Genomic DNA, 14,580 nt, shown 5'->3' on the forward strand with positions numbered 1-14,580 from the left:
ATAAAGACGATCATATGGAGTTCTGTACCTTCCGGGGTGCAGGAGTCTGTCTCATCATATTTGCAAGAGAAGAAGACACACACACACAACAGAGTCACAGAGAGACACAGACACACACACAGACACACACAGGGGATAAAACAGGCAAAGATGCTCAATCCTCAGAGACAGAAAGACAGACAGCTACAGCCGAACATTCAGACAGACAGGCAGCCGCTCAGCCTGAGAAGCTGCAGTTGTGCAAATGGCCGCTGTGATTTTTTTCCCAGGCTCGCTCTCCCTGCCTGTGTCCGTCCCTTCCTCCTGATATCGTCCTCCTGTATGTCCTCTTTCACAGTTCCTCTCATAATCCGTTTGCCCGAGCCCTCGGACGGTGCCTCCCTTTTCCTTTATGCTCCAATTAGGGCTCTGACATCTTCCTGCCGCAAGCCCCCGACCTGCTACTGTTCATAGGAGACGCCTCGCCTCCCCTAACCTCCACCCCCACCCACTCTGCTTATTGTGGATTGTCAGCCGAGCCAGTCCCCTGCTCCTGCATTACATCACTGTGCACCCTCCTCCTCACCCTCTCCCCTCCCTCCCTCCCTCCCTCCCTTCTTCCCCATGATCGCTGCTGCTCGCCCGCTCATCGCCACCTCTCCCACAGACAGACAGACAGGGAGGGGTGGGTGACAACAGTGTGTGTGTGTGTCTGTCTGAGGATGTGAGACAAAAGGGGAGGGGGGCTGTAAACAGAGGTGAGAGGGGAAAATGAGCAGCAACTGATGCAAGCCTTTCCCGTCGCCTAGCAACACTCTCAGCTCGGCTTCATTATAATGACGCCTCCTAAAACCAAGAGGGGACCTACGCCTGATAAGGTTTATCATATATTTTAGATCCATTATATGTATTTAAAATTCAAACTTTCTTTAATTTATAAGGCTGCTAACTTTCTATAGCTGTTCTGTAAAAAATACCAAAACCTACAATATGTTAATCCGTCACTTTCTGATGACATCAGTACAGCATTGGCTAAAAGTGTGCACCATTGTGTCTCCATTATTACACAGTGCCCACATCTCATCACTCGCTATGACAACAGGCTTTTTAATCAGACCAATCAGGCTCCAGAGCGAACGTTCAGAACAGATTCAAGCACTTTCGCAATCAGACGACCTGTTTGAACTAGTTTGTAAGACGACTTAAATCACTGAGAACAATCTAATCTCTGGGAAGCAATTCAGAGCTCTAGACTACAGATGGAAGAATTACCTCGGATGCTTGACACATTTCTATTCACACAACGAATTTGCTCTTTTTGCAAAATGTCCTCTGAGTCAATCTGGTTCTTTTTACCGCTGTTTTGTCCTCATACAGAACACAAGGTGTATGAATTACTTCTTCTTCCTGTCTGGTTAAAAATCACGATTAAGGAGTAACACCGATCGTAGTACGACGAGTTTTAAGAGGTTTCTTCTGTAATAAAGTGATTTAATGGGTGAATACATTCCTAAACAGCCTGGAGCATTTGAGTAGCTATCGTAATATCTTCCTCAGCTCCACTAATCTCCTTCTCTACACCAACGGCTCAGCAGGAAGAGCGAGGGATATAAGAGGATTAATTCAGTGAGGATGCTCTGATTAGCTATGAGCTTTAAACCCAAAATACGTTTACGTCATAACCATAAAAATGGGCAGAAGTCATTTGAGATGAAACTCAGTGCGGCTGTAGTAAACACACACAGGCGGTGTACAGTTTCTAGAGGATATGAAATACAGTATTAAAAAACTGATCATATTAAAATCAAAGTCTGGGGTTTATTGTGAGGAAAATAAAAGTGACAGGACGTCAGGCTGCTGAACCAGAGAGAAAAACGCTTTGTGTATCCATTACACAGCAGCCGCAGGGAAATCTGTCCTGTTAAAATATTAATCACCCTCTGTAATCCCCACTTTCTTCCACTACACAGAGTCATGGCTGAGAGAGAGACAGGCAGACAGAGAGGATGATGGGACGGGTGGAGTTGTATCACGTTTCTGCTTTCCCAGCACACACAGGGAGGATCACGGTCTCTAAGGTCACTGCAGCTTCACACTGGACAAAAAGGGATAAAGTGACGGCGCAGGGAGCAAAACGCAGCAGAACCCAACTCGCTCAGCTTCAGTTCGTGTCGTTATTTCACAGAAAACTTGAGGAAGACTTAATATTTAAGTGTAAGATCAGTTTCAGACACATTAACATCATAACGGGCAGAAAAATATCAGGAAAAATATATTTCATAGCCAGATTTTCTGTCAGCACCGAAAAAAGGCTTGTCGTCATCTCCAGCTATATTAATACGTTTGTCCATTTGTCTGTTGGGCCTTGACGGACAATGTGCTTTCACTTCATGGTGAGATACTCAATTTAAGAGGAGAGTTTATTCTTCTACAGTATTGAGCATTATGAAACCTTGTTTATATCTGGAGACCACGACCGAACTGAGCTGAAAGCTAAATGTTAAAAGTCATCCTGCAGAGCGTGTGTGCAGAACAGGAGACGATAAAGTAGAACCGAGCTGACAGGGAATCTATACTCTGCAGGTTTGATCTCTGCAGGCGGGAGGAGCTCCTTTCACCTCCGTCACCATCTGACATTCTCTACAGTGCGGCAGAGGAACGTCTGTATGTGTTGAGTCGGCAGAGGAAGACTGGTAAAGAGCACCGGACTCTCAGTGTGGACATTGTGATGAATCCTCACGTGGCACGAGTCACTAGGACATTACATTTTCATTACAAAGAGCAGCAGCTTGAACACAACTGAGGTACAAAAAATAAAATCCTAGTTTATAACCACTAAAACTACAGTTTTCCAAGAGAATACAAATATAATGTGGCGATAATCCGGTTCATGTAAATCAAACCTGCGTCTGTATGACACAGGGAATTCGGCAGCCGTGGCGACAAACCCATTTTTTCCATTTCACTGCGACGGCGACATGCTTTAAAAATGCACAGAAAGCAGACGGACATCGAGGAGACACAACAAACATCATGAGAGCTGAACCAGAGCAGAGCAGGTGACAGAGGTCAAGTGGACGTGACGTTACGGACAACACGGGCATCACCTTTCCCTCCATCAGGGTCCATTCACATGAACACAGAGCAGTTATGGTGACGAGACCAAGGATGAAGGTGTGGTGGGCTGCCAGGAATCATGGGTAAATGAGGGGTGAGGCCTTGTTGCCATGCAGCACAGAGGCCATTCAGAGCCACGGTGACGACAGTCATCATCATAACATTACAACTGTACCGAGGTTAGAGAAACATGCAACACCTTTTTGGGCTTCACTCCTCGCTGCGTGATCGGAGGGAAGGAGAGAAGGGAAGGAGGGAGGGTGAGGGTTAAAGGTCCAGTTTGACAGTGACATGCGGCGGGTGATGGGGATTGTGGTGGGTCGGGGCTCTCCGCTGTTGGGCCTCATATCCCAGTCAAATATACAGAACAGTATATTTTGACATAACACTTCTCTGGCTCACTCACATTCTACATTCAGCTCGTTTTCACACAAACTACAAACAAGTGAAATCCTTTGAAAACGTGACAAACATTTTTTTTTTTTTTAAATCACACAAAGATTCTGCTGATGTTCTCACAGCATCACCATCTTTATATCAGTAACACTCATACCTTTACCTCTAAAATACTCAAAACAGTTTGTTCAGAGGGATCACACAAAAAATACTGAACGGATTTCGACAAACCTCGGAATGGGTCCAAGAAAGAATCCATTACATTGTGGGAGGTGTTTTTTAAAAACCATTTCACCAGTTTCCTCAGAATAATTCATGGATCTTGATGAAAACATATTCAGGGGACTGATTCCATAAGTTTGCAATTTGGTAAATAAGAATCTGATCTAGTGATTTTTTGGGGGAAAAGGACAAGTTCACTTTTAGAAAAGATTTAGTAATATTTTCTAAATCTTGTATTAATATTTAATCTGCCCATTGGGCATTGGAATGGGCATTTGTGGAAATATGAGTTCCACTGAGTGATATTAAATATTAATATACGATTTAGAATATATTACTAAATCTTTTCTAAAAGTGAACTTGTCCTTTTCCCCAGGTCTCTTTCTCCATTTGTCTCTTGACGAGTCTCAGTGACTCGGTTAAATCAAAGAAAATGAAAGAACAAAAGGCTGTAGGTTAGTACGTGAGGGTGAACTGATGGTTCTGTGGAAACATCCAGCAAATGTCAGTCGTCTCACGGTGAACACGGTGACATTAAAGGTCAAATCCAACAAGACCGGACTGGATGTGATCAAAGTCAGGGGGGGCGGAATTTTGGAAATTACCATTTTTCAAATAATGCAAATGTTATATGTATTTATCAATAGAAAAAAATTATCACTTAACCTCTGGAGTCAATGACGACTCTTTTTTTAAAATGCTGTGACTCAGCATCATTTTTCTTTTAAAGAATTTTGTCAAAGAATTTAAGTAATAAAGAAATATAATGTCACGTTTACACCCATGAAACGAAAATATAATAACAATTAACAACTTCATAAAAATTGTGTGTACCTCCTCTTCCCTGATCCCTCGTGCTGGGACTGTGTTACTAAATACTAAAGTTTTAATACTAAAGAAAGAATCTATTGTGGTTACAGACCCTGGAGCCAAAGAGAAATATCACAGAGGAATCCAGCAGATGACCTGAATTAACGAGCACCTCAGTGAGTAATTATAAAGCTGACGGGTATTTTGGAGCAGCCGGGGCTGTTGAGTGTTCAGAGCCACAAATCAGGTCACATCACCATAATTTAAATTTACACTTACAAAGTTTTTCATTCTGTCACTTAATAAATAATCAGTTGATTTTTACAATGTGCAGCGAGAAGTCATGTATGTGTAAACACTGCCCTCTTCTGGTCAGATGAGAGAACAGAACCTGTAGCTCACTGGGAAACAAACTAATTTAAGGATATTTTAAGAAAATGTGTTTTTATAAAGTTGTGTGTTATGGTTTAAAATCTTTGTTGCAATACTTTAAACTAACTTCATAGTATTTGTCACATTGGGTAATAAGAGATACAGTAGATGGCAGTAATGCACCTTGATGTCTAAGAAGAAGAGAAGGAATATTTAGGTATATGTTTATTACCAGTTTGTACTGTAAATGACTTCTTCTAAGCCGTACATTGTCTCGTACCAGATCCGTGTCCGACAACAAATAACAAAAAAACAAGTATTCAATGATAAATATACTAAAAATGTATTCAAATATACTTTTAGATCATAAAACATGACATCACACAGCTGCTACTGACAGGAGGAAGTCAGAAACGAATGAAGTGTTAAATCAGATTGAAACAGCAGAGCAGGTGTGGTACTTTGTATTATCCTCCAATAGTCAACAGGCACACACTGCGTTATCTTTTCTTTAGATGTGTGTGTGTGTGTGTGTGTGTGTGTGTGTGTGTGTGTGTGTGTGTGTGTGTGTGGAAAGTCACATGTCTGACAGTGTCGACATTCACACGGACACCAATATTCCAACAGTAACCAGATTAAATCAACAATCGCATGTTCTGATTATCTTAACTTGAATAAGGTCAAACTCACAATATTCAATATTAGTATTCAAACATGGAGTATTCCGAGTCACATTACGCAGACATGTATACGTGTACATCACATGTGCGTGTACTTGTATACTTGTGTACTTGTATACTTGTGTACTTGTGAGGACTTTTTACTTTTACAATAGCGAGGACATTTCTGGAGAGTGAGCACTTTAAAGGGCTGCGTGAAGGTTAAAACATGGCTGTGGTTAGAGGAAGGTTTAGGTGAACGTTGGCATGAGGCTTTTAGAAGTGAGGGTTGAGGTTTGGGTAAGGGGCTGCGGAATGAATTTTATCAAAGAGCCCCCTCACAAAGATAGAAATACAAGTAATATGCGTGTGTGTAGGTGTCTGCTGGCATCTCTGCTCCAGGTTTCCCTGCAGAGGAAACATTGTGCTACATTGCAGCGTTATCTGACTCACCAGTTTGGTGGACTTGGGCGTCTCCAGGATCTCTGAGGAGATAAATAGAGAAATTATTGTATCACAGTCTGTGTTTATCATCCTTTACAAAAAGGTGCAAAGTCCCACTAGGATCCGGGTGCAGGCGAAGTCAGACATGATTTATTGTCTTTTCTCCAGATGGTCAACATGGATACAGCTCTGACTGAACTGTGGCAAACCGCTGAATGAGCGCTTATCCTGCTCTTCATTAATTTGTGTCCACTGTGTCCCTGCAGATGAAACTGGAGGAACGTTGTGTTGGGGATATATTAAGCATCTTGGTCACTTTCATATAAATGTCAGGGAGAGAGAAACCTGCATCTTGTGCTGTTTTATGAAACCCGAGTAATAAGTAGATAAAATAATTTCTCGAAAATTAGGATATTATGCTTTTAGTGTTTCTTTCTTCCGGTGTCTTCTATAGTTTTCAGTTCTACAGTTGTGTTTTTTGTGAATGTAGCAGTTCTGCAAAGTTGAAAATCTCAAAATCTAATAAAAGGGCAGCTCCTCTCCCCCACAGGAAACACCGAAGCTGCAAAAACACCTCATCAGTTGTCCGGACTTGACTTCCAGGGCATCAGGATATCATGTGACATCACAGTGCCCCACATTTGCATAACGCATGGCCAGCTAACAAAGCCAGGTAAAGGAAGAGGAGAGGTGATACTTCCTTCATGTGCTAGAGGCAGTCGACCAATCACAACAGAGCAGAGGAGGGGCCGCGTGATGTGTTTCCTGAACTTTATTATTTATTTTTTTTAAATCATCAACCTGAGTGTGAGCATCATCTGCTTTATATCTGTGCACAGATGCAGGCACAGATATATTTGTCTACAGACCTTTTCCACATCACTCAGTTGATACTATTTCAAAATACAGCAAATGTTCTTTGCTTTTCAAAACCACTGAATGTTTAATTCTCTGAACAAGACGGCGTCCCTGAAGAAAGCTGTATTTCTGCAAGGTCACTGATTTAGAAACGTCTCACTGTGTGAACACCTACAGAATACTGAAAACTACACCTGAGTGATGACCAAGGATGAAACCATAAAACCATCCTAATGGTACGTGTGTCCGTGTCCGTACCTCGCTTGGGAACTTTTCCGGTGCCGGGCTCCGGTGTCTCTGGGGACGTGGTATCCGCTCCATCGTCAACCAGCTGGATCTGGGACAGAGCGACAGATACAGACAGCGACACAGATTTAGACGTCTTTCAAAACATCGGAGGCTTCAGCTGCCAACAATATTATTCATCAGCAGAGTTGGCGAGATGTTAAAAGAGGAGCGACAGAAAAACTAAATTGGCTCGTTAGATGATGTTCGTTGAAAAGCAGAACTCGCCAAGTGAGTCGAAATCTTCCCTTGTCTCCATGGCAACCTGCACAAGTGCACCGCAGAGACAGTCGGGGGCAAACGCTCTTAAGACAAGTGGGAGACATAATGAAGGGGATTAGTATTGTAATACCTAATCAATACTGGAGCTAACCCTTGAGTGCCAGTGTACGCATGTCATTAGCTGGCTTACAGGAGCATTAATGTGTGTTTACTGTAATAACAAATGAAGAGCTTCACTCTAAAATGTATTTTCTGCTCTTTCAAACAATCAGAATTTACCACAATCAGAGCGATTGAAGTTCTGAGATACAAACATTTGTCTGAAAGTCCATGACGTGCCAATAAAATTTAAATAAGCAGAGAATTTGACAAAGTTAGATCTGTTCCAATGGAATTTAAGGTTCTGTAGAATGCAGGGACTCTGTGCAGCGTGTTTTGCAGGAGAAAACAGAGTTGTTTTGATCAAAACAGTACCAATTAGCCCGCAGCAGTGGAAAATGCTGATACCATGCAGACAGGAGCGGGAAATATCAACCCCCACACAACCCACTGTGTCAAATATAATATCACACAACCTCAAAAGAAAATATTACAAGAACTAAAACAACAGAGAAATGCAGGTGGACTCGAGGGCTCGAAGGTAGAGATGAAAGCACCTGATTGAAGTTTCTGGCACTTGAAGGGGAAGGAAATGTGACATATTGTGATTTGCAAAAACATAACAGATCAAATCTTTATTTGGCCCTTCTTCTGAAACTCATGACACGGCTAAAAATGGATTCCTCCCTGAGCTGTCAAACACAACAGATACTGACTGACTTCAGGTACATGTGTTCATCAGACATCAAGTATCTCTCCATTTAATAAAATATCTCTGCAGTTACCTGTGACTGTCTCACAAAGATCCCATGATTCTCCTCACAGGTGAAGTAGCGTTTGCCCTGCACCGTGCCATCATTCTTGCCCTTGCCCTCATCCAGGATGACTCCCACCCATTTCCCGGAGGCGAAGAGCGTGTTGCCGATGTACGCCACCGTGCCGCGCTGCCCCTTCCCGATCACCTCCACCAGGGAGCCCACTTTGACGGGCCGCCCGCCCCCGTCCGAGCTCATCCTGCTGCTGCCGCTGCTCGTAGTCTAGGTGGGACAAGAGAGAGGGGGGGGGGGGGGGGACATTTATAATATGGCCAAACACAACCAGAGATCATTTCTTAACCGCTCTAAAAACAGTACTCGTTGGATTTGCAAGAAAAATTAATTTCCAGCCATATCAGAGGAGTTTCAGTATCATAACATCTCAAGCTTAAAGTTTCCAAAAACTGTCTCAAGGAACAATCACGTCCAATAAGGTTAATTACATAAACACTTGATACGGAGAAGCAAACACTCGTTTCTCTGCAGGACAGTCAGAGACTGAGCTACAGCACAGAATATGATACAGTAATATTATACAGCACAAAGCATCACATGATACCGTTAGTGTTCAGCGGACGTTTGCAATGAAAGACGCTTTTATCGGACCATGTCAGTAAGGTGCACGGCGACCAGCTGCTGAGGGAAGTGATAGGACAAAAAGTAGTTTCGGTGTCATTCAGACTCAGTGAAGTGTGCAGGACACAACAAAAAGTAAAAGCACGGCCTCGTCCTGATTCTGCGCTCTCTAAATGTCAATGCACGCTTCTGCAGGACGACTGCCTGCAGCTAAAGTTTTTGAGATGATTCCATGGCAACAAAACCCTGAGACCTCATAAAGCAATTCTGATGTGTGCGGAACAAACTGAGCAGTGAGATGTTTCTACAGGAGCAGACTTACTCCAGCTGCAGCAGTTTGTGATGAAATAATACAGTGTTACCCAATTTACAGTGTGAAGTCCTGGACCGGGTGGTGACTCAGCAGAACAGGACAGAGGGGAGCAGATGCTTTTACACTGAGTCTCCTTGAGCTCACTGTAAACACACACCGTGACTGCGTGTGTGTGTGCTGCTGTTAAACATAAAGGTTAAATAACAGACACCTTAAAAGAAAAGTGCAGCAACACAGACAGCAGCAGCAGAAAGACGTTTATGAAGTGTTTAAACAAATCTGTTGCCTCCGCTGCTGGTTTCTGTCCTCACATGATCCAATCAATTCAACGTCTAAAACTACTAAATCTATTGACAACTTGCAAACAGAACTTTTAAATCAATACATACAATGACTGAGAACGATAAACTAACTTTTTTCATTAGAGGTACCAGTATGATTGGGGGCGGGGGGGTATGTTCCAAAGGTAAGTGGGGCAATCAATAAAATACTGTTAGATACTCAAACAAAGATCTTACCATTAATCCTCATATCTATTTGTTTTCATATGAATAACAAGATCCTGTGAATTCCTGTATTGATGGTTTAGAGTAGAACAATTATTTTCAATGTCGACAAATCTGCTATTGACTTTTTCAACCAATCAACAACTTTGTAAAATGTGGATAGTAATTGATTTAACACCCCAGATCCGAATAAATTCTGTTTGCCTGTTTTACTCCCTGAGACCTCAAAACATATTCAGTTGATAATCTGATTAAGCATCAGACAGAAAAATTACTTGTTTGAACATCAAAATATTTCACGATCAAAGTCACATCAAACAACGAATAAATTGAATAATCACTGCAGCTCTGGTCGAGGGTTTTAAAAGCCTGAGCAATTCAAAGATATTTGATTTGGCTGGAACTCATAAAAGAAACATACATATGTCTTTTAGAGGAGGAAGATGTCCGTCTGGAGGGGAACGTAAAATGTAATATCTGGTTTAATCAAATTTAACTCTCAACCATCAATACCGCCCGAGGTAAAGGCATAAATCGATGTAAAGTATACTTTGGAATGTGATAATATAAAGAGTGTTTTGTTTTCAGTGACATTATGACCTCTGTAAAACCACTTAAAGAACCTTAACAGTTTTTAAAACCATGGTTTCTGGTAAATCTTCAAACATAAGCTCAAAGATGATGTCAGTTCTTAACAGGCATGATTTACCATTTACATTTCTCAACCACAGACACCGAACAATGGACTTAAAGAAGCTGTGCATAGAGAAAAACATTCTCAGCTGAAATACAGGAAGGTAGATACTAAGAGAAACTAATTGGTTGTTAGCTCAGTCTGAACATTAAGCATGATATAACTTTATTTCTCTGATATAACATCTTCAATATGTGACATTTTGTAGGGCAATTACCGTTCATCTCCACTTTCTGTCTGCTCATAAGAAATCTAAACATTTAAACATGGGTCTTTTATTCAAATCCATGTTAAGAAGATACTGAAAATCCCCAATTCCCATAATTACTTCAAGTCTAATCAACCTACCTTATTATTCATAAGCAACACTGACAGGGATATTTAATTGGTTATGTGCATCCTCGAGTCTTTGCACATCACAATCACATCTTTAATTCAAGCTTTGTCATATTTAAAAAATGAAATCGCTTCGGATTCAGAAGAGAGAGGATTCCGTGTTTTATGTTGCTGAGTTGAACGCACCTGTCCCCAATACGAACTCAAACATCCATTGTGTTTTATAATAACTGTCGGCTTTAAAGTGACAAAATAATGAAGTGCCTTGAACGTGTTCCTCGCTTTGAGCTCCGACCTGCTCGCCATGTGCTGGAGCCGACCCGAGAGGGGCGTGCTGAATTATTTAGTGCCACTCTACTCTTACAACACACGCAAGCTCACACCGACTATGAGACTTAAATGAGAATAAAAATAAAAGAAGTAGCCTCATCTGCTGCACTGTACTATGCTCTGATAAAACCTGGCAGCCTGCTCATGGTCTTACTTTGTTTTCTTGTAAACAGAAATGTTGTCATCGTGTTACTCAGGCTAATTCACACAGTATGCAGTCTGAGGAGTATTTAAGATAACTGAGGAGCTTTCTGTGAAGAGTAGGAAACACTGATGTCATCCCTCCCGGTGACAAGGAAGCTGCCTGACTCAGAGACGAATGACCAACAGGAAGTCTTCTGTGGCTCGTGTCCAGTGTCTGCCGATAACAAAAACCCTGACGGACCCATCACCTGCCTGTCACGTTATCATTTCGAGTCGAGTCATCACAGGGGTCTGAACCCCAACGTCACAGCAGCGGTGTTGAACCCGGAGGGGCACGTGAGGCGAACAAAGAGGCGACAACTCAGACGGAGAAACGCAGCTCTGAAATGGATTCGAAACCCTTCTATTCAAAGTGGACATTGACATGAGTGAAGCAAATCGAACAGACATAACAGAAACGATGGCGCACCAATCAGGACTAACTTCAGCACCACAGTCCGGCCCATTCATTCACTTCACCAGGATTCATCAACACCTTGTGCACACTCACCCGAGTGTATGTGCTCCTCCTAGTCTGTGACATGTTTCCTGGTCGCCGAACCCCTCAACAAACCCCCTGTCTTGACTGAAGGACCGTGTTATTGGGGTGAGCCAGACAGAGGAGGGGGTCGAGGAAAGGACTGGAGGGGGGGTTCAGGGATGCTACCGGAGCGTCTCCCTCCTTCTCTCCCTTTCTCTATTTAAAGAATCACACCATCCCTCTCCTGATCCTCACAGAACAGCCCGACTGCTCTAAAAACTCTCCGTGCCTCTTCTCTCCTCACAGGGAAAAGCCGACAGCAGCTTGTGCCTCTGTCAGGAAGTTTCTGGCGGGCGGACAGTGCGATCCACCCCTCCGATGAATGGACCAGAGGGAAACAGTGGAGCAGAGAGGAGGAAAAAACAGCCAGGTCTGCTCTGAGTGCATCATCTGAGTCGTAGCACTGCGCTGCTGTCTGCCCTGGCTTCTGCAGGAGGGAGGGAGGTTTAGGCCCAGACAGAGGTGCTGGGTCCTAGAGCCGGCACATGCTCACCTCCAAAAGCATCTCAAAATAAACTTGACAGTCTCATGAATGTTACACTAGTTTGATCCAGAGGCTTTAGACTGATATTCAGGGCGGCTACGGCCGGTATGAAAAAAAAGAAATATAAGTCGTGATGAGAAAAAATGATGTAAGAAACACGAAGACTGATCTGTCAACAAAATCAATACAGCAAAGAAATACTGTAAGAGAGAACTCTGCTCCGCCTGCACTGCAGTCCTCAATCTGTTTCTTCTAATAATAGTCTGAGCACGAGGGGAAAACATACATCTAGTGTAGAAATTAAAAATGCAAAAACACAGCAGCCAGGTTTTCATTTGGGACCCTGAACCAGTTCAACTAAATCTGATGCCGTTTCATTGTGGTTGGACACAAAAGGCCCAGGTGATGCTCTGTAATGCAGCACAGTGTAAGCAAAAAGCCAGCAGATTGCATTAGAGCCCAGTCTGATGCTTTGGCCCATCACACAGCGAGGATTAACTCTCTTTTATCAGCTAACTGCGTGGCTGGGGCTTTTTTAACTCTCACTCCTCTCTTTTTCTGTGTTGTCATCTTTTTGCAATAGAGGCAGAAGGCTGCAGGGTTTGTGTGTAAAAGCTTAAAGCTTAGAGGCTGATGGGAGATGGTACAAGAGTGCGCATTTCAGCAGCAGAACAAAAGAAACTCAGCTCTCAGAAAGGGGGAGAAATTTCCCAAAGCTCATAATACGTCACTCATGAAGCTTGAACCAGTAAAACAAAATGTATTGTTGGCTCAGTACTGTCCTACACATACTAGTACATATTTTAATTATTTTTAGGTCATATATTTGTTGTCATTAAACTCCTGAAATTGCATATAATGTAAAATACTTAAATACGCATTACAGTTACACGCAGCTGGAGATGTTTAACAATAAACCTCTGCAGTCTCTTTGCACCCTTTTATGCTAATGACAAAGGCAGAACCAAAAGAGGGGGCGCTGGGGACGTGTGGGAGGACGGAAAGAAGGGGAGCCCTTATCTCACACCGAAAAAATAATGAAGAGACGACTCGCCCTGAGCCACTTTCAAAAGAACTGCCTCCTCCTTATGCAGGAACAGGACAACGACAGAGACAGCTCAGCCGTACGTCTGCTGCTGTGAGCCAGTTCACACCGGTGAACACAAAGGTTGCAGGGACTGAGGTGACACTGGGATTTTAAAGGACGAAAGGACTTCAGTCAGCCTGCGAGTCCAGGACCAACTCATGGACATCGCTAAACAAGGTAAACATGATTTGACTTAAATTAGGAGAAATATGAGCTAAGTTTTTATAGAAGGCTACAAGAAAATCTGCTGTGTCACAACTGATTAAGACGTCATTAAAGTAAATAAGCTTGATTTAGCTGTGAATAACAATTAACAGACCGGTTTAATCGTTATCCTACTTTAAATGTAATAAGTAATTTTGATAATTTCTTATATCAAAGGTAATGGCCTTTTAATTCTTTACTTATCTGCCTCATAGCCAGAAAACCTAATTAATCAGTGTATGGGGTATTAAGCTGAAAACATGAGTGGACTCTTCACTAATATGAGGCAATAACAGAGCAAATTGTTGTGTTTTTATCTGATAAATGACTTCAACTATTGATTCCTGACATAGTGCATCAAGTTCATTTAATCCATTTTAAAGCCCCCAGACATAATCGTCTTTACTTTTGCTGCAAATATCGATGTAACCTCCATTATTCTCTTCTTTAATTGTAAAACATATACAAGAGAGCTGAAATACATGTTATAGATTGATAATCAATGGCAATGTAAGTCTTTGCGTCACTGAACTGGTTGAATTTCTGTTTGATATCTATCAAATATAAATATCAGGTTCATTAGGATTGAAAATGTATGTAGAGAAAAAAGCTATTGGAAGAAATAACCTGGGGGTGTGGAAAACAGTGACGGACGTTTTGATTATATTTGACACTATCAAGAAACATTTGATCAATTGATATCAGAGCTACTTTAATTCCGCATCTATTCAGAACAGTGGATGTGCACTGCCTCGCTGTACGCTCACTACATGATGATATTCAGGCCTGGTCCCATCGCTAGGAAAAATTGGGTCATCCGTAGAGAACAGGGTCAGAGTCTGTTCATTCCAGCAGCTCATTTCAAAGTGCATCAAATTAACATTATCAATCAATCTGATTTTCCTCAGAGAGTCACGTGTGAGGGATCCCTCTCCCCAGGACGGACAGGGGTGGAGCAGCTGAACAAAATCACAATGTGTTCATCGTTAGATAAGAGGAAACACTTTTTAAACACAATGACAAGGTGTGGCAATGTTTACACTGCACA

General features: G+C 42.3%; 1 protein-coding gene across 10 annotated transcripts in view; it reads right to left on the reverse strand.

Annotated features, from left to right (window-relative positions):
• dctn1b (dynactin 1b) overlaps nucleotides 1-14,580 on the reverse strand; it is a 28,468-nt gene that overhangs the window by 13,043 nt on the left and 845 nt on the right. For 2 of the 10 annotated variants that reach the window (XM_069535561.1, XM_069535572.1), the window contains exons 1-6: nucleotides 11,728-11,888; nucleotides 8,249-8,500; nucleotides 7,116-7,194; nucleotides 6,009-6,040; nucleotides 3,272-3,316; nucleotides 29-46 (exon numbers count right to left, since the gene is read on the reverse strand). In XM_069535561.1, the coding sequence (XP_069391662.1) occupies nucleotides 29-46; nucleotides 3,272-3,316; nucleotides 6,009-6,040; nucleotides 7,116-7,194; nucleotides 8,249-8,500; nucleotides 11,728-11,760 (459 nt within the window). In that variant the 5' untranslated portion in view covers nucleotides 11,761-11,888. Of the gene's footprint in view, nucleotides 1-28; nucleotides 47-3,271; nucleotides 3,317-6,008; nucleotides 6,041-7,115; nucleotides 7,195-8,248; nucleotides 8,501-11,727; nucleotides 11,889-14,413; nucleotides 14,492-14,580 lie in introns of those variants that run through there. The other 8 variants (XM_069535570.1, XM_069535569.1, XM_069535568.1 and 5 more) reach the window with 7 other exon arrangements.

Source organism: Paralichthys olivaceus, chromosome 12, assembly GCF_024713975.1.
Source record: "Paralichthys olivaceus isolate ysfri-2021 chromosome 12, ASM2471397v2, whole genome shotgun sequence".
Classification (NCBI taxonomy): Eukaryota; Metazoa; Chordata; class Actinopteri; order Pleuronectiformes; family Paralichthyidae; genus Paralichthys; species Paralichthys olivaceus.